This window comes from Aricia agestis, chromosome Z (assembly GCF_905147365.1).
Source record: "Aricia agestis chromosome Z, ilAriAges1.1, whole genome shotgun sequence".
Taxonomy (NCBI): Eukaryota; Metazoa; Arthropoda; class Insecta; order Lepidoptera; family Lycaenidae; genus Aricia; species Aricia agestis.
The window spans coordinates 34,475,216-34,495,456 of NC_056428.1; the positions used below are offsets into that span (position 1 = coordinate 34,475,216).

Consider the following 20,241-nt stretch of genomic DNA (forward strand, 5'->3'; position numbering starts at 1 on the left):
AGTGTTAGATAGCCTATTTATCGAGAAAGGCCATAGGCTATATTTTATTATTCTACGACTAATAGGAGCGAAGAAATAGAGGAGAATGCGGAAAAAACGGAGGAAATTATTGCTTATTATCTTAAGATTCTTAAGAACTACTGGAGCAATTTTTATGTTATTTGGCAAACAATGGGCAACATATGGCAACATGGGCTATTTTATTGCGGAAAAATGTACGGTCGCGTGAAATTCCTTAATTACGCAAGCGAAGCCGCGCGGAACATCTATCTACTTATATAGAATAAAATCGTAGGAAAGTCAATGCTGTACATTGAATATTTTTGTACAATAAATAATATTTGGGACGTGATCTACTAACTAATACTAACGCGGACGAAGTCGCGGGCAACAGCTAGTTGTACCTATTTATATATCTACCTTATCCCACAACCTGAGCACTTTTGTGGTACACTTTACGGAACTATCACGCCCATTTGCGTACCGAGGGGGGCAGTTGGGGGCAGCTGCCCCGTCCTGGATCATGTTGACGTCCCTACTAAGTATATTATCTAGTACTTTTATCTATAAAAATTAAAAATTAAGAAAACGAATTTTTGCCATTTGTTTGCAATACAATATTTTTACTAACTAAAAAATATTATTTTTTTATTCTTTATAAACACCTAGCTTATGAAAAAATTGCTCCCCCCTGGCACCGGAACCTGGGTAATTTGCCCCCCCCCCGGCCCAGAACCTGGTTACGCCCATGATCACGCCTATTGATAGTAATTTTTATTGAGTACTAGCTGTTGCCCGCGACTTCATCCGCGTCAACATAGTAGGTATAATAACAAAGATGGATAGTCCGCAAACAGATATGAAAAAGGAAAATATAACCTCCTCCTTTTTGGAAGTCGGTTAAAAAGTAGCCTTAGTTATACCTTACTATATCAGCTATCTACCAAAAAAAGTCCCTGCAAAAAAGCTCCAGCCGTTTCAGAGATTAGCCGGAACAAACAGAGAGACAGACAGACAGACATACAGACAAAAATTGTAAAAAATGTTGTTTTGGTGTATGTAGCGTATATATATTCATATCCATGTAGTAAAAAACGGTTCTTTCAATATTACAAACAGAAACTCCAATTTTATTTAATTGTAATAGATTTAATTAGTCTGTTTTTATCAAGTAGATGTGATATCATCAGTCAGTCAAGGTTTGGTTACTATTAAAATGTAAAAAGAAACTGCCTTAAATATTATTAATACCATGCAGAAAAACGACGCGAGCCCTCACAGAACTCGGCTTTTAGCTAGTTTACTTTTTGAATAAAAATACTTTTTAGTGTGCTTTATTCAACAAAGCGCTAACCAAGAAGATGATCTATGCTACTCATATAGAACGATAGACAATCGTACATTTGATACTTCTCCTAGTCCAGAGGAAGATGACACTGAAGAGGCTAAAATTGAGTATGGTGATATTCCGGTGCTCAACAGAAAGGTACGAAGCTACCGTATACCGTAGAACCTACAGACATAGATCTATATCTAGATCATGATCTATATCTCTGGTAGAACCTATTACTAATATCTACATATAATTATATAATATAATTATATTATATATATTAATTATATAATATATTATAGTACCTGGATGACCGAGCTTTGCTCGGTACCTATAGCAAACACTCATTAACTTCATGAATCGTGTTACTTAATAACGCCATCTGCTGGTCGTTAAAACAATTAGTTGCTAACAAAATAGTATTATTAGTCGACAATAGATGTCAGGAAGAGTCATATTTTTCAGTTTATCGATTATCGATAAAACACGAATAAAAAGACATTTTCTGAAAATGATTCCTAGCTAGATCGATTTATCGCCCCCGAAACCCCCTATATACCAAATTTCATGAAAATCTCGTTTAAAGATATATGATTAAAAAGTTAGGGCCTGTTTTACCACTAGTGTCGAATAGGCTATTCACAACTTTTTTGACAGATTCTCCATACTTGATCTGTCAAGTTAATTGGTGGATAGCCTATTCGTCAGTTATCAGGAAGTGGTGAAATAGGCCCTTAAAGTTTGTCTTTTGTCTGTAGGAGGTAATCTCTGAAAGTACTGGTCCGATTTCAAAAAAATTAACACCGATAGAGAGCTTGGGTGTTCCTTAGTGACATAGGCTATATTTATGTATAAAGCATATAATATAAAAGTCATGTTTTATTTTCCTGAAATTATGTCGTTCTCAGAATAATTCCATGTGGGCGAAGACGCGCTAAAAGCTAGTAGGATATATTATAACTGCAATGTTTTTATGCTAGACGGCACCACCAGCATAGGCAGTAAACAAAAAGTTTTGTTAGACGTTTGATAACGTTTATAAATGTCAATATTCTGATATAACATGTCGGATTATTTACTTCATGTGCTAGTAGTATCCCTAGACTTCAATACAGTCTTGTTGGGTTGTATTGGCCAGGACTTGACGTTGAATGAGAGTATTGCATTATATTATCAACTTTGAATAAAAAACAATTACATTCCGGGAGTGCAAAACATCAAAATCGGTTCATTCGTTTTGCAGGAGTTTGGCAATACCGAGACACAAGATGATTATATAAGTAGGTATACTAGCTGTCCCGGCATACGTTGTTTTGCCATATAAATAATTTTTGGTATGAAAAATAGATGTTGGCCGATTCTCAGACCTACTCAATATGCTCACAAAATTTCATGACAATCGGTCAAGGCGTTTCGGAGGAGTACGGGAACGAACATTGTAACACGAGAATTATATTTATAAGATATCAAATTGTTTTTTTTTTAATATTTTAAACTAGGTCATAGGTATATTAAAATTTTTTTAAACGCCAACAAAGCTTTCGTTGTGAACGAGTCAATCTGTTGTTCAAAGATAATTTAGTTAGTACCAACAAAAGCATATTTTTCAGCGTGCAATTGTGCACGCTGAATAATTACACTTTAAACAACTTTAAAAAAATAAAATTCATATTGATGAATTTTATTTTTTTAAAGTTATTTAAAGTGTAATTTTTCCATTTTCATTGCGAAACGAGCAATTTTCTATCAGGCGAATTGATTCATAGGCAGTTGGCGGGCCTATGTAATTTTGTCGGGTTTTGTCAAGTTGTCGTCATCTGCTCATAAATCAATTTTCCTGGTGGTACATTAAATGATAATTCGGTTTGTACATCGCGTACCTACTGGTTCGTGTCTGCTCACCTATTACATTAAAATTAATTAATTTGGAGGCTCTAGTTAAAACTACTATTGAAGGACGCTATCGAACATTCCCGATGAATAGATCAATTCATTTTAGTTCCATTACCTATAGTGACTAGTGGAGGCTGTAGTGATCCCGTGTGTTGCGTTGTCGGAAAGAAGTAACGCATTGTATGCGTCATATTCTGCGTTTTTGTGACGTACGTGTCAATATAATGCAAGCAAGACGCTGAAAAGTCAACGCATCACATCATCAACACCCCTTCTCCATCTGTCTTTGAGTCTGTTAGCACTTAGCACTTCACGCTTAAACCACAGCGCTGATTTTGATGTTTAATGTGGTGCTACTTAGCGTCCCGGTAAAGGACAGAATATGACAGTTTTCATCCCAGGTAAATATAATACTCGTCTCGGCGATGCGATACCTTAAAGATATAGGAACTTTGAAGCAACAAAGTTAGTGGCAGTATCTAGTATAATAACCTCATTATTTTTGGAAGTCGGTTAAAATATTAAAGTGAAACAACGCACCGCTGCGCTGCGGTTACGCAACGCAACGCAGCGGAGGAGTGTGGCCTCGCTGTAACTCGTATTACATATCGCATAATTGTTTCGCTCAAAACGAACACCATCGCTGATGGTTTTCCGCGAAATAAAGCAGCACTCTCTATCTCTCTCTATGTAGGAGAAACTAATAGATAAGTTGATTCATAGGCAGATGGCTGACCTAAGTTGGTCGCGTTAGATAGCAGCGCGAAACGCACACCTGACGGACAGCAACCCCCGAGACGAAGCGGGACGAGGTGTTGACTTTAATACTGTTTCGTAATAACGCTGCGATGAGGCAGCGCCCGTGTGGCCGCCTATGCGTCAAGCGGCAGCGCTGCGTCGACGCAACGCTGACGCAACGGCTTTTACACCCAGCTGACTGGTTTTACGACTAATATAGAATTGATATAGCTAATAAATACTACTGTTTCAGATATCAAAAGCGAGGCGAGTGACGATCAGGGAACACCCCTACATTGTGAGCATACGAAGAAAATACTCACATTACTTGACTGGGTCTCTTATTTCGAAAAACCTGGTGCTTACCGTGGCCCATCCTATCGTCGAGTAAGCATTATTTTACAAATTGGCGAAGAGGTGGGAATTGAGACGCACTTTTAACAAAGCATTACTGTCCCATGTAATAAGATTACATAGGACAGTAAAACTTTGTTACAATCAAAGAAATTGATTCATACACAGATGGGGAAGTTGATGCACGATATCATGTCATAGCGAGTGTGGCAGCCTGAAAATCGAACCGAGATTAGCAAAACTGAGATCCATATAGCATTCATTATTGTTGGAATGGTAATCTAGGCGTGTGGTATGCCGTATGCCGAATCGCACAAACCTCATTGATTTTAAATGCTGTTTAAATTAAGTTCAATAATTGTATGTGTTTTATTTGGTAAATAAATAATGAGATAGAACGCGCCGCCGTCTCTTCAGATCTTTCACATATTTTAGCCCTCCCATTCTTCGTCATGTTGTATATACACATCGCGGTACACAATGACATGTAAATGTATATTTATATTAATTTCACGGTCCAGCGTGCCAATAAACGAGTTGGGAGCGGTCGTGGGAGAGAACTACAGTGATCGAGGCATCATGTTGCTGACCGTCATCATAGTGGTCATCCATGACGAGTTCGATCCGTATACCCTGGCTGGTGACATCGCGATACTGCGGTTTTATGAGGAGGTGGAACCGAGGTAAAAGATTCAGAAGTACTTACCATAAATTTTTGAAGTGGAACTTATTTAGCGCCGGTGTGCTGTTTTCTGATGGGTGAAAAATCTACTTACCTGATCGAAAATTAGTTAGACGAAGTTATAATAGAGTAGGCTGTGAAGAGGAAGTTATGACCGCTATTTCTACTAAAAAATGTGCACCTGCTAAGGCTATCACGTTTAAAACAAATCATTTACTTACTTGTGATATGATTCAATTCGTAAGACGGTACAATAGGTTGCGGCGTAGGAGAGAAAGATAGATCCTCCTCTGTTACTAGTTTCTACAAAAACTGTGCACCTGCTAAAGGTTATTTTGTTTTTAAACCCTTATTGTCCAGGATGCAGCGTAGGAAAGAAATTCCGGCTACTTCGTTGTTACTTTTGGCACTTCCGGAGTGCAACCCGTTATTATTTCTGTAGTTCAAAATTGAACCCTTCAGTTGAGTGTCTAGTTTCGGATGAACCATAAGGCTCAATTTACACCGCCTTTTTGCTACGAAACTGTACGTAGCACAATGAACTTTATAATATCAAAAGTATAAAAAATTGGACCTGCGCCTTCCGCGGTACTCTTGAGAATTCTTCGGTGCCGTCTGTGGAATTCGCGGGAAGTGGCGCGAACGGGTGAAGTCTAGTCAAGTCAAATATACAGACCAAACAATGGGATGTCCTCAAGGTTTACTAGCGAATGCGAAAATTCGCGGGAATACTCGAGCATTCAAGCAAAGTTTCGCGTCATGAGGCGAAATTGACGCTTCCATTCAGTTCCATTCCGCGGCGGTGTAAATTGAGCCTAATTATCGCTGCGTCTGAAAATGTCCGTAACTATAGATAGACTACGAGTTGTTATAGCGGCAACAGATATACACAATCTGTGAAAATTTCAGAAGTCTTAATAATAGGGTTTACTAAGACTTCGTTGTCTGTCCGTCTGCCTGTTTGTCTAGGTATATGTCTCCAGGCTGTATCTCAAGAACCGCTATAGATAGACTTCTGACATTTTACAGATTGTGTATGTCTGTTGCCGCTATAAGAACAAATACTAAAAATAAAATAAAGTTAATATTTAAGGGGGGCTCCCATACAAGAAACGTGATTTTTTTGGCCTTTTTTGCTCGTAATCAATAATAGTAACAGCGAGACACTTGAAAATTTCACGAAATCCTTAATTATATTTGTACTTTAATAATTAATAATAAAATTAAAATAAAGTAATTGTTTAAACACAATTTTTTGTCTACTTTTGCTATGATAAAAAAATGATATAAACAATGAATTTTTTTTAAATCTCTATTAACAATATTATTAACTATTGTATATAGAATTTAAAAAATATATTACTTTGACATTATTTTTTTTTTAAATATATTTTTCATCGGTCGAAAGTACTCAAATTTGAGGTTTTTCGAACCTTTAAAAATTCATATCTTTAAAAATATTAACTTTATCGTAAAAAGTCATAGGACCTTTTTTATTGGTATTTCAATAAAGAATATAAAAAAAATTGTTCGGTTGAAAAATAACAATTCCTTGCAATTGTTTAAACAATCTTGTTTAAACAATATGGCACCGGGTTGCGCCCTGGCAACATGCATTTATATCATCAGGAGGGCAATTTGAAGAGGATCGCATAAAAAAATTGAGGTGGAATAGTTTTCGGTACTCATGCGCCGACTCGTCCTAGTCTAACAAGACACTAGCTATAGTAATTGCGGTAACCTAACACTGTTTCACTGTCGGTAATGACTAATGACTAATGAGTTATTTTCTGGTATTTACTGATTCTCTACATTGTAATACGTGGCCCTGAAAATAGTCTAAACTATAATATGTAGGTCAGCCGTAGATATTAAAATCTTTGCAACTAAAAGACAAGTGACGTACGTGACGCTATACAAAACAAGCAAGAACACAGTATATTTAACACTTTCGTTGCGTTGGCAAAAACCCTGAACTTACTGCCAGTGTATTAAGGTGGCGACTAACCCTAAAGTGTCGATTTTATAATTCATTTTTATACTTGAAAATAAGCCCCGAATTGTTTCATTTTCTAAAATTAGATACTACATTATATCTCCGAGAATTCGATCTGAGCAAAAACACGATATCTTAAAATTTTCTCATTTTACGAATTTTTCATTTATTGCCATAACCGTGCCTTGAACTAAGTTAATATTTTAACACATTGTTTAAAACTCTATCATTGAGAGACCGACCTAGCGGATTTTTAAAATGTTGTATATTTATCGAGTTATTGAGAAAAAACTAATTTGGCGATGAATCCGCGTCGTTCTTTTTCACCTGGCATATGAAAGACGCGCGTGAGTGTAAAGAGAGAAGGACGATGTTTGATTTTTGGGGTTAGTCGCCCTCTTAAAACAAACTAATACTGTTCAGTACGTACTTTTCATGCTGTGCGTTAACGCCAGTATTTTGACGTTAATTTTTTGCAGATTATAGTTCCAATGGGAATACCATTATCTTGTTTCTACAGTGTGTAACAAAAATAAGTGATAATACTTTAGGATGTGTACGTGTTCCTTGTTCACTGTGAAAGTAGCAGCGCTGAAAGACGATTTTTTTTTCACGTTTGTATGGGCAAGGGCCCGAGCGTCACGAGTTTCCCCATACAAAAGTGAAAAAAAGTTTTGGTCTTTCAGCGCTGCTACTTTTACTGTGAACTCTCTACAAGGAACACGTACACACCCTAAAGTATTATCACTTATTTTTGTTACACTCTGTATAGACCTGGTAGACCTATAGAAACAAGATAATGGTATTCACATTGTTTTTTTTAATAGAACTATAATCTGCAAAAAATTAACGTCAAAATACTGGCGGTAACGCACAGCATGAAAAGTACGTACTGAACAGTATTTGTTTGTTTTAATCAATGAGTTTCTAAAAACATAGAATATCATTGGTTTTAATACACTGGCAGTAAATTCAGGGTTTTTGCCAACGCACCGAAAGTGTTAAATATACTGTGTTCTTGCTTTGTAAGAGCTAAACTGAAAAGTGATATCTTGTAAGTTTCGTCCGTCCAGCAGCAGGAAGGTCCGCTGAATAAAAAACAGCAGTTTACAATTCATTACAGACTAACGAAATATTCAATCAGAGCATCATTTGAAGCTCTGAAAAATGCGAATGGTGTATTTTGCAATTTTTGATGATAAAAGACTTTTGTCTGTGTTTATCTTCGCCATGATTTCCTTGTTATTAGGGACCATCCATAAAGTACGTCATACGAATTTCATAATCCCCCCCCCCCCCCCCTTTGTGACGTCACAAATTTGAAATTTGCAATTTACATCTAAAAATTAAATCCGTCTAGATATTTAAAATTTCACGAATTTATGAAATTTTAAGAGTGATGTCACATAGGATCCAGCCTTTGTCACAATATTATCATGTCACACTTCGCTGACCCCCTCTGCCCCTTTATGTGTGACATACTCTATATAATATTTGTCTGATATGTATATATTTTTATGTATAATATGGCACATTCACCTGATGTCGTATATATATTATGTTTCCTCTACCCGTGGTTGCCTGGAAGAAATTACTAATTAGTAATAAGGCCGCCGTTGTGATATACTTGTTTTATCTATAAACGTTCTTGATTTTTAAATTTTATGTGTACCTACACAATAAAGTATATTTATTATTATTATACTCATTTTTATGAGAGTCTTCAAGACGTTCAAATAGCTGTACGACTTGTAAGATTCTATGTAGCCACCACAACATAGTTTTAATTTTAAAAGTTTAATAGTTTGTCGTTTTGCAGATCAAACATCAAGCACATACACATATCTTCGAAGCTTTTCAAAGAGGGCACTGCTATAGTCACAGGTTGGGGAAGATGTGATTTCACGGTAACTATTATGATTATGATAATATTTTAATACAGCCTATGTTATATAATATAGAGTGTAGACTATTTAGTGTTTACTTTTTAGGGTTCCGTACCCAAAGTGTAAAAACGAAACCCTATTACTAAGACTTCTGTCTGTCCGTCTGTCTGTCTCCAGGCTGCATCTTAAGAACCGCTATCGCTAGACTTTTGAAATTTTCACAGATTGTCGCTATAACAACAAATACTAAAAACAAAATAAAATAAATATTTAAGGGGGGCTCCCATACAACAAACGTGATTTTTTCGGTCTTTTTCGCTCTATATCAATAATGGCAAGCGGTAGGCACTAGATTTGGTCACATATTCTTTAGTTTTATGTGCACTTTAATATTTAATCATAATATTAAAATAAAATAATAATTAAGGGGGGCTCCCATACAAAAAACCAATTTTTAGCCTATTTTTGCTCTGTATCGGTACGGAACCCTTCGTGCGCGAGTCCGACTCGCACTTGGCCGATTTTTTTTAATACATAAGGATAATATCATAGTACCTACTTCATAAATAATTTGATTAAACAGTAAACATCCAAACAAAATATGAGCAAATCGGCAAAGTGCGAGTCGGACTTTCGCACGATGGGTTCCGAACCGTTATAGAGCAAAAGTAAGCCACAAACTGTGTTTTTTGTTTGGAAGCCCCCTCATTTTTATATTTTATTTTAATATCATTATTAATTATTAAAGTACACATATTATAATAATGGAGTTTATTATGAAGTGTCTAATTGCTACAATTATTGAAATCGAGCAAAAAAAAGCCAAAAAAATCATGTTTCTTGTATGGAAGCCCACCTTCATTGTTAATTTTATTTTGTTTTTAGTATTTGTTGTTATAGCGGCAACAGAAATACACAATCCGTGAAAATGTAAGAAGCTATAGCGGTTTTTGAGATACACACACACCCTAAAGTATTATCACTTAGTTTTGTTACACCCTGTATACATAGTGCTCTCAAGTGTCAAGAAAGAGTAGACGAAATACAATTTTTTTTAAACGTAATCACGCTCAAAAGGTGGTTTTTTCTCATTGTATTTCCACAGAGAACGCTTAAAACACTTTAAATATATCACCTTGCACATTTTTATCTCCATTTAATCCTTCGATCGTGGATTCTTGTTAATCTATTGTAATATTTTTTATTTTCAAAATTGTGTACAGCGTGACAAGCTGTACACAATTTTGAAAATAAAAAATATATCCATATCCAATTTTATTTATATGTATAGCTCTATACATATAAATAAAATTGGAGTGTCTGTTTGTAATATTGAAAGAACCGTTTTTTACTACATGCATATTAATGTACATACGGTACATATACCAAAATAGCACTTTTTACAATTTTTGTCTGTCTGTATGTCTGTCTGTTTGTTCCGGTTAATCTCTGAAACGGCTAGGGCAATTTTAACGGGACTTTTTTTGGCAGATAGCGGATATAATAAGGAGTAACTTACGGCCGTTCCCAATATACAAAAGTTGTACAATGATACCGACATAATTGTCCACTGATTTTGTGGCCTCGGGATACAATTAACCCAAAACTGAATCGGCATCTAATTAAAGGAACATTTGCATCCATGATCAAATTGCCGCGATTATTACGTATTTAGTTTAAAAGTATGTCAACTTGAGTGGATTAATGTTTATAATAAAGTAGACGACGCCCGCAACTCCGCTGCGCCAAAATTCGTTTATCGTGCGGGAACCTTACGTTTTTCCGGGATAAAAAGTATCCTATGTCCTTTCCTGGGACTCAAAGTATCCCCCATACCAAATTTCAGAAAAATCGGTTCAGCGATTTAGGCGTGAAGAGGTAACAGACAGATAGACACACTTTCGCATTTATAATATTAGTATGGATAGTGGATGTTGCCTCCTTCCGTTGTCGTTGTTGCTTCACAGAAACCGTACATTTTTCCGAGATAAACACTATGTGTCCTTTCTCGGGACTCACTTTTTATCAAAATATGTTCAGCGGCTTAGATTACATAATTAATATAGAATTATTAGAATTTAATTTAGTCGAGTGTGAAACTGTTCTATATTTCATAGGCGTATTTTAACTTCCTTCGATTGATCTTAACTTCTTAAGTTTTTGGGTAGAAACAAGTGTTAAACGTAAAAAACTTCCAACAGGTTCTTTGATCAGAGTTTTTAAATACGTTTTAGAATAGGTTGGGAATTGGGATTGGAGTTTAAACGAGCCAAACTTAGTTCATGCATACTCCTCAAGTTTAGCTGAATGAGATAAGAACTTTGGAATATAGATAACAACTATAGCGAGAAATAAAGTTATTATGTGCTTAAGATTATTTTTATGAGAATGCCTTAAGTCTAAACTCTAAAGGAACAAGTTGCCAGTTGGAAGCCGGCTACAAGAAGTTGCAGCAGACAACGTGTCGTCGCTAGTCGTATAGTAATAATAATGTATGCGTTATGCTCTAGAGTTAAGGTTGAATTCTCTGTGTTCAGTTTTCGGGAATTCGCTTCGCTTCGCTTCGACTCAGCGCTAGTATAAATTGACCCTTATTCATAGAAAAACATAGAAACCAGTAGTGTCACGACGACACGTCATCTGCGGTTGCTTCATGTCGCCCGCTGCCAACCGGCACCTTTATAGTAGCAAAGCCCTTTCCGTGGCCTAGGAAACCTGTCTTATTAAATTGATCCAGTATTTCGGAGCCTACTCAACGTAAATGTAATATAAAATAAAAATAGTCTCTAAATATTTTATTGATATTGGTATAAAGGTGAGACTACACTAGGCAACTGCACTACGCTGCAACGGAGCGACGCGACGTTGTTCCGTAGCTTAGTACTGACGTTTTGTGCCGGGACTCGGGTAGCTCCGCTGTCGCGTAGTGCGGCTTTCCTCATACAATTTCACACAAAACATATTATTTTGGCCGTGACTCGCGTCTCTCCGTTAAATTGTAGTGTCTAGTGGTGTCTCATCTTAATTGTCATTAGAACAAGGCGGTAGTGGATGGTACTACTAATATGATACCACAGACTTATATAATAAGTATATAATTCTGTGGTAGTGGCTAAAATGTGAAATAGAGTTGACGCCGCGCCGATTGACGAATTTTGTATCGCTATTATACGTCGCTGCGTCTCGTCTCGTTCCACTATAATCCGACCCTTATTTCTTGAGGCGTTTTCAGGGGAAAGAACTCTGTTTGCCACGCTCATCAGAGTATTACCCAGAAGAAATATTAGATCCAATGCTAAGAAGCGTATCGTTCCCATACATCCGTGATAACTGCTTTTGTAAGTCATACAAACAGGTAAGTAAGGGCTTGTTTTAAAGTAACTGCGAATTTTAACCGCACGGATATATTTTTCTCGCGATTCTGTCTACACTAATATTATAAAGAGGATAACTTTGTTTGTATAATTGTAATGAATAGGCTCAAAAACTACTGGACCGGTTTTAAAAGTTCTTTCACCATTCGAAAGCCGTTGTTACTAGTGGATAATGTATTATCCACAAGTAACAGCGGCTAAATTTTATTTTGGAAAAAGTAGGTATCCGTAAGATATTTGGGTTTTTCGGAGACTAGACAAGATGTAAAACATCAACCAGAAAAGTTACTTATTTTGCGTACGCTGCCTAAAATATAAGAGATAGAACTATAAAATGTTCTAATTAATTGTAGATCTTATAAAAATCTACAAAAAAGTCTGCGACATACTATACCTATACACATCGAGTGAGGGACAACATTTTTTTTTATTTAAAAAAATCTTGATTTTTATTGACATTTAAACGCGATTATTTTACTCATGCTATTAATCCTTATCAAAATAAATTATTTAATCACTAAGTACAGTTTATGTAGATAATATTATTTGGTCTTTGAATGACTAAAATTGGACGTTTGATTTTGAAGTTATGGCGAAATTAAAATATGTATTACAATTTCTACTGCACGGCCCGTTGCGAAGTGGACGTCATCAAGGCGGGGGTGCGCGTGCGAGAGGGGAGTTTAGATCTATTAGTTCTTTTCAGAGCTAGAATGCCTAATCGAGCCAGGTCAGACGTCCATCGCGCCGTACCTACTTATATATTAGTCACTTCAATAAAATATTACTGGCAAAACAACGTTTGCTGGGACAGCTAGTAAGTGATAAAGTGATAACACATTGACTTTTATGACAGTATCCCACTGACCTCCATTATACAAGTACGCTGGACCTATGATACCCTTTGAAATGACAGCTGTTTTTTGTGCCTATTTGAAGCGGAATCAGCGCCCCCGAAATCGGGGGAAGAGAACTAAATCTGACGTAAACATGACATTTAAAAACGCCATATTGGCGCTGATAGCAGTCGTGGGAGTACTTGGAACTAATACTAGTTTCTACCACCTTATTGATTATATTCTCTTTGGTTTCTATAACCAACAGCGATTGAGCGGCCATTTGCAAGTTACGTCAGATTTAGTTCTCTTCCGCCGATTTTGGGGGCGCTGATTCCGCTTCAAAAAGGCACAAAAACAGCTGGGTATCATCTGTCCAGCATACTTGTATAATGGAGGTCAGTGCAGTATCCGCACTGCCGATGAAAAAATTAAATGAAAAAAATTCGCGAGAATTAAAATCGCGCGATAAAACGCGGTCTCAGTGCGGACGGAGCCTAAAGATTTTAATAAGGATTTACTTTTTTTGGGGCAGTTCACTTTGCATCATCGCGACTTGTGTGGCGTTGCGAATGCATTTCTTTGAAACAAGCAGCCCTCGGGCGGCAAGTCTGTCAATCTATGTGTATTTTTTTATGTAGTAAATTAAGGTCAATTTTAAATGTGTCAGGTAAAATTCATCGCCGCGTTGCATTGCAATGTGAACTGACCCATTGTTGTAAATTGAGTTATGACGTCGAATCAATAATTATGAGAGCTGATGATGAACATTCAAATCGTTTATCTATAAAAATTCTGTTTCAAAGTTGTTAAAATTAGCAAAACATAAAATTTACACAAAGAATATAGTCTATAGTCTATACATATTCTATCTGAATTATTGAAGAGTAAAAAATATATTTTGATACAGCTCAATGAATTGTACCATCCTAACTGAAATTGAAATGAATAACTGAATTTTATTGAATATATTTCTTACTAGCTTTTGCCCGCGGCTTCGCTCGCGTGGAATTCGAAAATAGCGTAAAATACGAATATTCTTGCAAATCTCCTTTGGAAACATGATGTTTTTCCAAGACCAAAAGTAGCCTATGTTACTCTCCATCCAACTAAGTCGATGCCAAAAGCCAAGTCGATTGGTTGCTTCGTTAGGCTGCAAAGAAAGGACAAACAAACAAACACACTTTCGCATTTATAATATTAGTATGGATAGCTGTTGCCCGCGACTTTGTCGTCAGGCAAAGTCCCCCGCATATTAATCCAAAGACACTCGAAACTGTATGTTTAGTTTAGGTTAGAATAAATTCACTTTTAATTAAAAACATAATATTTTGTTCCTAAAGAAAAAGAATTAAAACTTAACACTTTGGAGGCACATCCCCTAGTTGAGGTTAGAAGAAAAAAAAAGGCGCAGCCCCCGCTAAGCAGGGGCCGGGGGCAAAGTTCCCCGCATATTAATGATACTCGAAACTGTTTGTTTAGTTTAGATGAGAATAAATTCACTTTTAATTTATAATTTAGTTTGTTCCTAAAAAGGAGAATCATAAGTCAAAACTAACGACGCGACCCCATTGCGCGGAGGGCACAGGCCGCAGATGCTATGTTTGAATAAGATAAATATACCTGCAAAAACCGTATTCAAATCGGATCAGTAGTTTTCGCGTAAAAGAAAAAAGTTTGATACAAAATCTTGCCCCCTCTTTTGTCCGCTTAGAGGTTCGAGGGGAAAATTGTAAACACCGGATGTTAAATTGGAAAATACATAATTACAGAAAAAAGTTTGATACAAAATCTGCCCCTTCTTTGAGGGGTGGGGGGAAAAATTTTATACACCCGATGTGAAGTTGGAAGAAGACAAATATATCTGTGAAAACCATATTCAAATCGGATCAGTAGTGTTCATGTTAAACATAAAGTTTGATACTATATCTTACCCCCTATTTTGACCCCTTAGAGAGGTGGGGGGTAAAATTTTTATACACTAGATGTTAAGCTGGAAGAAGACAAATATATCTGCGAAAACCGCATTTAAATCGGATCAATAGTTTTCGTGTGATGCTGGAACAAACATACAGACAGACAGACAAAAAACTAACCACAGTTTTGGCTGCTATAGCGATATAGTAACAGCCCCCGCTTATTATTTTTTGTTGTACAGAATTGTAATTTCTACAGTTTTTATACAGTGTGTAACAAAAATAAGTGATAATACTTTAGGGTGTGTACGTGTTTCTTGTAGAGAGTTCACTGTGAAAGTAGCAGCTCTGAAAGACGAATTTTTTTTTCACTTTTGTATGGGCAAGGGCCCGAGCGTCACGAGTTTCCCCATACAAAAGTGAAAAAAAAATTTGGTCTTTCAGCGCTGCTACTTTCACAGTGAACTCTCTACAAGGAACACGTACTCGTAAACACCCTAAAGTATTATCACTTATTTTTGTTACACCCTGTATATGTATAGATGTTCTGAAATAAGATAGCTTTTACAGTTTACTGCAAAATTGTGTTGTCAGTCGCTTCAAAGTTTCGACCATAGCACCCTCAATCCTCATCAACAGAGGAATATCATTATTTCTGCAACTTATAGAACGGCGCTCCACTCAAGAAAGGCATGATCTGTTTGGGGTTGGCCAGCACGAAGCATGAACCATGTCTGGCGGTGCCTGGAGCTCCTCTCGTGGTTGAGGGCAACATGGTTGCTCTCCAGTCCTGGGGTTACGGGTGTGGTTACCCCCTCAGCCTACCCCTAGTATACACGCATATCTACGATTACTTGGGGTAAGTATAAAGCGCATTTTTACCTGATTACGCCAACAGGGTAATGATTTTGGTAGTCGATGTAATCAGAGAAGTAGAGTCAGGGGCAGATGGGGGAACTACGTCATTCGGTCAAAATTCAAATTACATAATTATATCAACTCAATATTAAGCGTGATCAAAAGGCTGAGTTTGACATAAAGCCACCACACCAAAATACGTAGGTGGCCCCTCAACTCCCAAAATCATCAGACTAAGGCCAGCCGCATACACACGTTTTCCGTATTCATGGAATACGAATACGAATGCATGGAATCAGTAGAAGTTTTTCACCGTAGGGAACGAATTCCGCATATACGTTTCAAGTCAAAAAAAACAAACGTTTGCGCTAGTCTCACGGAATTTCGATTGATGATGATGATGTACTATCTGAGAAGTCTGCCACCTGCGTAATTTAGTCGCTTTATGTCAAACTCAGCCGATTGATCACGCTTAATATTGAGTCTAAAGGCCTCTGTCTCGAAATCAGCGGGCAGCGGGGCGGTGGCGGCGGCGGCGTGGGAGCGGCGCGTTCTAATGTATAGATTTATGGAACTGGCATCGAAGGTTGCAGCGCAGCGGCGCGGCGCGGCGCGACGAGCGATGCGTGGCATACTAGACGGCCCGGCTTGCCACGACGCGACGCCGCGCGCAGCCATCGCTCCCGCCCTGCTGCCCGCTGATTTCGAGGCTGAGGTCTTAGCCTCGTTATATGAAAGCCAGCCAACATGTCAAGACTAAAATTGAATTGACTAAACCTGACCAATTGATGTAGGTCCACCTATGAATTAATTTCTTCGATTACGATTTACGAGTAGGATTAACATTATTTAAGTATATTTTACTACCTACCTTAACAATAATCTTCATTCGAAAACACGAACAAACTATGTCGAATAACTAACTGTAAGTAGGTACGTAAATAATAATATTATTATTTATGTTTTGTGAAAATAAATTCCGTTCCGACAAAACGAGGTCCGGTAGCCAATAAGCGGTGAGTGAGTGGATGCAGAAAAGCATTTACTAATGGCCAATTTAAAATTGAATGCATAAGCCGAAAAAAAAGATCTCTATACCTTAATCTAAGGTATAGAGATCTTTTTTTTTTCTACCTACTTTATTCATCCTATTGTGGGTCTACCTCAGTTGGTTTGGCCATAAAGTTAAACATCAAAATAATACCTACTTAAAATATGTCATCTATACATCTATGCATATACTTAAATAAAATTGGAGTGTCTGTTTGTAATATTGAAAGAACCGTTTTTTCGAAAAAACAACATTTTTTATAATTTTTGTCTGTATGTCTGTCTGTCTGTCTGTCTGTTTGTTCCGGCTAATCTCCGAAATGGCTGGAGCGATTTTGACGGGCCTTTTTTTGGCAGATAGCTGATGTAGTAAGGAATAACTTAGGCTACTTTTTAACCCACTTCCGAAAAGGAGGATGATATATTTTACTTTTTTTTATTTGTTCTCGGACAACTACGCCATTTGTGGACCGATTTTCAAAATTCTTTTGTTGTTGTATGAGATGTAGCCCGATTTCGGTAACATGATCACAAAAGTGGTGATCTGATGATGCGACCCATGAAATGGATCGATGGGACTCCTTGAAATTCATATAGAAACATATTATTATAGTAACTTTACGTTTTTCTGAAGGATTTCAAGCTTAAACTACCAAAAAATAAGAATTTGCGTCAAAGTATACCCTGGTTCCGAAGGTCCTGTACAGAACTCTTGAATCCTTATACAGGTTGTAACAAAAACAAGTGATAATACTTTAGGGTGTGTATGTGTTCCTTATAGAGAGTTCACTGTGAAAGTAGCAGCGCTGAAAGACCAAAAATTTTTTTCACTTTTGTATGGGCAAGCGCCCGAACGTCACGAGTTTCCTCATACAAAAGTGAAAAAAAAAAAATGGGTTTTTCAGCGCTGCTACTTTCACAGTGAACTCTCTATAAGGAACACATACACACCCTAAAGTATTATCACTTATTTTTGTTACACCTTGTAGATACAATATGTTCGGGAATTTCGGCGTTGTTTCAACATTAAGGGGAGGGGTGGGCTCAAAAGATGCAATAATTGATTGATCAGTGACCAGACGGGTCCTTAATCCTGTTTGATCACGATATACCAATAGGTAGATTACGTTATTTTTTGTTGGACCTTATTGTTAATTGTACCCATGAAACATAGCCGTCTTCCTTTACGCCAAGCTATCTTAATAGTAGGGGAGGGGAAGGTGCTAATTTTGTAGTCACACGAGCGACATGGAGACCTAGTAGGTTTTTTACATTAGGTGAAACTGATAAAAAAATAATAAGAGCGTTTTTTATTTTAGCAGTGGGTTCAGAAACTGCGGTCATTTTAAAGTTTTGAAAAAGAAAATATATTTAGAAAATTGCTTATTTCGGTCAGAATTATTATTATATTTTAGACAACAGGACTAAATCATTTAGTTTAGTTCAAAATAAAATATCTACGAAGTTTATAGTTAGGAAAATATGAAGCTTTATATTTTATATTTTAAAATGCAGGCTTACCTAACATTTGAATCGTCAGTGCTTTATATGGAAGCTTCTTCGGGGTATACTTAACATCCTCTATCTTAATCGTTAGATTAAGATAAAGGACAGATTTGTCAAAATCCGATGACATTTCAATAAAAAAAAAACATTAACCCACCACGTGAGAAATCTGATTTCTATACCATGATGACTAGACACATGTCGGAAGCCTATACAAGCTTAATCTGACACGCTCGAGCTAGTCCCGAAATCCCCTCTTCCCCTCCCCAACTATAAAGTCGTGTGTTGCCTATAGAGGCTATTTCAGCTCAATTTTATATTTTCAGTTGGATCATAAACAACATCGAAGTAATGCAAAAAATTGATAATGACAAAAGTGTGAGAGCCTTATTCAAAGCTACCAGAGCCTACACTTTGCTTACCTGGCTGAAGCGATCGAGACCATTTGGACACAACGATACGATACGGGACGGTCCGCTAGAAGCCGCTAGGATAGACAATCTACTTGCCCGACTGGATGGAAAGGTGTATGACATACGCGACTACATTCGTAACAAAACATATCAGAAAGCGAAGCAGAATATTCTCAATGACATCCGAGAAAGTGAAGGCCCGAGACCGGTGCCTATTTTCCGTTTCAACCCTGAGTATATTATAAACGATCAATGTCATTAACAATAATTATTCTAATAACAACTATTATTTAAAATTAATTAATTAACCAGCGACAGTAAGACTTTCGTCACTTTATAAAAGCTGAAAGTTTGCTTGTATATGACCACTATTATATAATAGAGGTAAATCGACCAGCAACTTCACTATAGAACTACGGTCGCGGTAACTTTAGGATGTATCCAGTTCTGAAGGTCTACTTAACCTTCCATATAATATAACTTTATTTTGCTCATTAAGTGGGCTATCAAAGACGGAAATAATTTTTAAAATCGAACCAGTAGTTCCTGTGAGCGTTCAAGCAAACAAACAAACAAACTCTTCAGCTTTTAAATAATATTATCATAGATTATGTCGAAAATAACATTAATATTAATTTTAAATGGTTTGCGTCAAATTCATAATTCAAACGTAATAATTTAATTAATGTCATTAAAGTAATACGAACAGGATACATCTGTGATATGTTTTCGCTAATGGTTTGGTGAAAATCCAATTTTCAAATAAAGTGCAGCTGGGTAGGAAGGAAAATTTTCATGAGAATTTTCCTTCCTACCCAGCTGTCTGCAGTCTGTCTGTCAGTGTTATCATACATCATAAATATTTCAGCACTGCGGGTTGATAATGATAGGGTTATTGCTGAGAACATGCAAGATTATGTCAGCTTTCAAGCAAAAAAAATTAAATCGATATCGGTCCACCCGTTTGGTTGTAACGATGCCACGGACAGACATACACACAGAATATAGACAGACAGTTTAAACATTATAATACCTCTCTTTTTTCGTCGGGGGTTAATGAATAGGTGACACATACCTACCTAGTTTCATATTAGGTAATATTAGCGACCCGTCCCGGCGTCGCACGGGTATAAAATAATATATAGCCACTGAAAAAATTATTGAAATCGATAGCCTATGATCCTTCACGTGGTCTACTTCTTATCTGTGCCAAATAAGATAAAAATTGCTCCAGTATTTCGCGAGATAAGCCCTTTCAAATAATTTTCCCCGTTTTTTCCACATTCTCCTATTAGTCTTAGCGTGATAAAATATAGCCTTCCTGTATAAATGGACTATCTAACACTGAAAGAATTTTTCAAATCGGACTAGTAGTTCTTGAGATTAGCGCGTTCAAGTTAGCCCTT

General features: G+C 36.8%; 1 protein-coding gene across 1 annotated transcript; it reads left to right on the forward strand.

Moving 5' to 3' along the window:
* The first annotated feature begins 838 nt into the window (after window positions 1-838).
* Window positions 839-19,317, forward strand: LOC121738753 (trypsin theta-like). Its single transcript, XM_042130987.1, has 8 exons — window positions 839-899; window positions 1,329-1,486; window positions 4,218-4,351; window positions 4,840-5,001; window positions 8,816-8,903; window positions 12,115-12,237; window positions 15,677-15,867; window positions 18,749-19,317. Exons 1-8 carry the CDS (start codon window positions 839-841, stop codon window positions 19,095-19,097), a joined length of 1,266 nt encoding a protein of 421 aa, XP_041986921.1. The 3' UTR covers window positions 19,098-19,317.
* The last annotated feature ends 924 nt before the right edge of the window (window positions 19,318-20,241 follow it).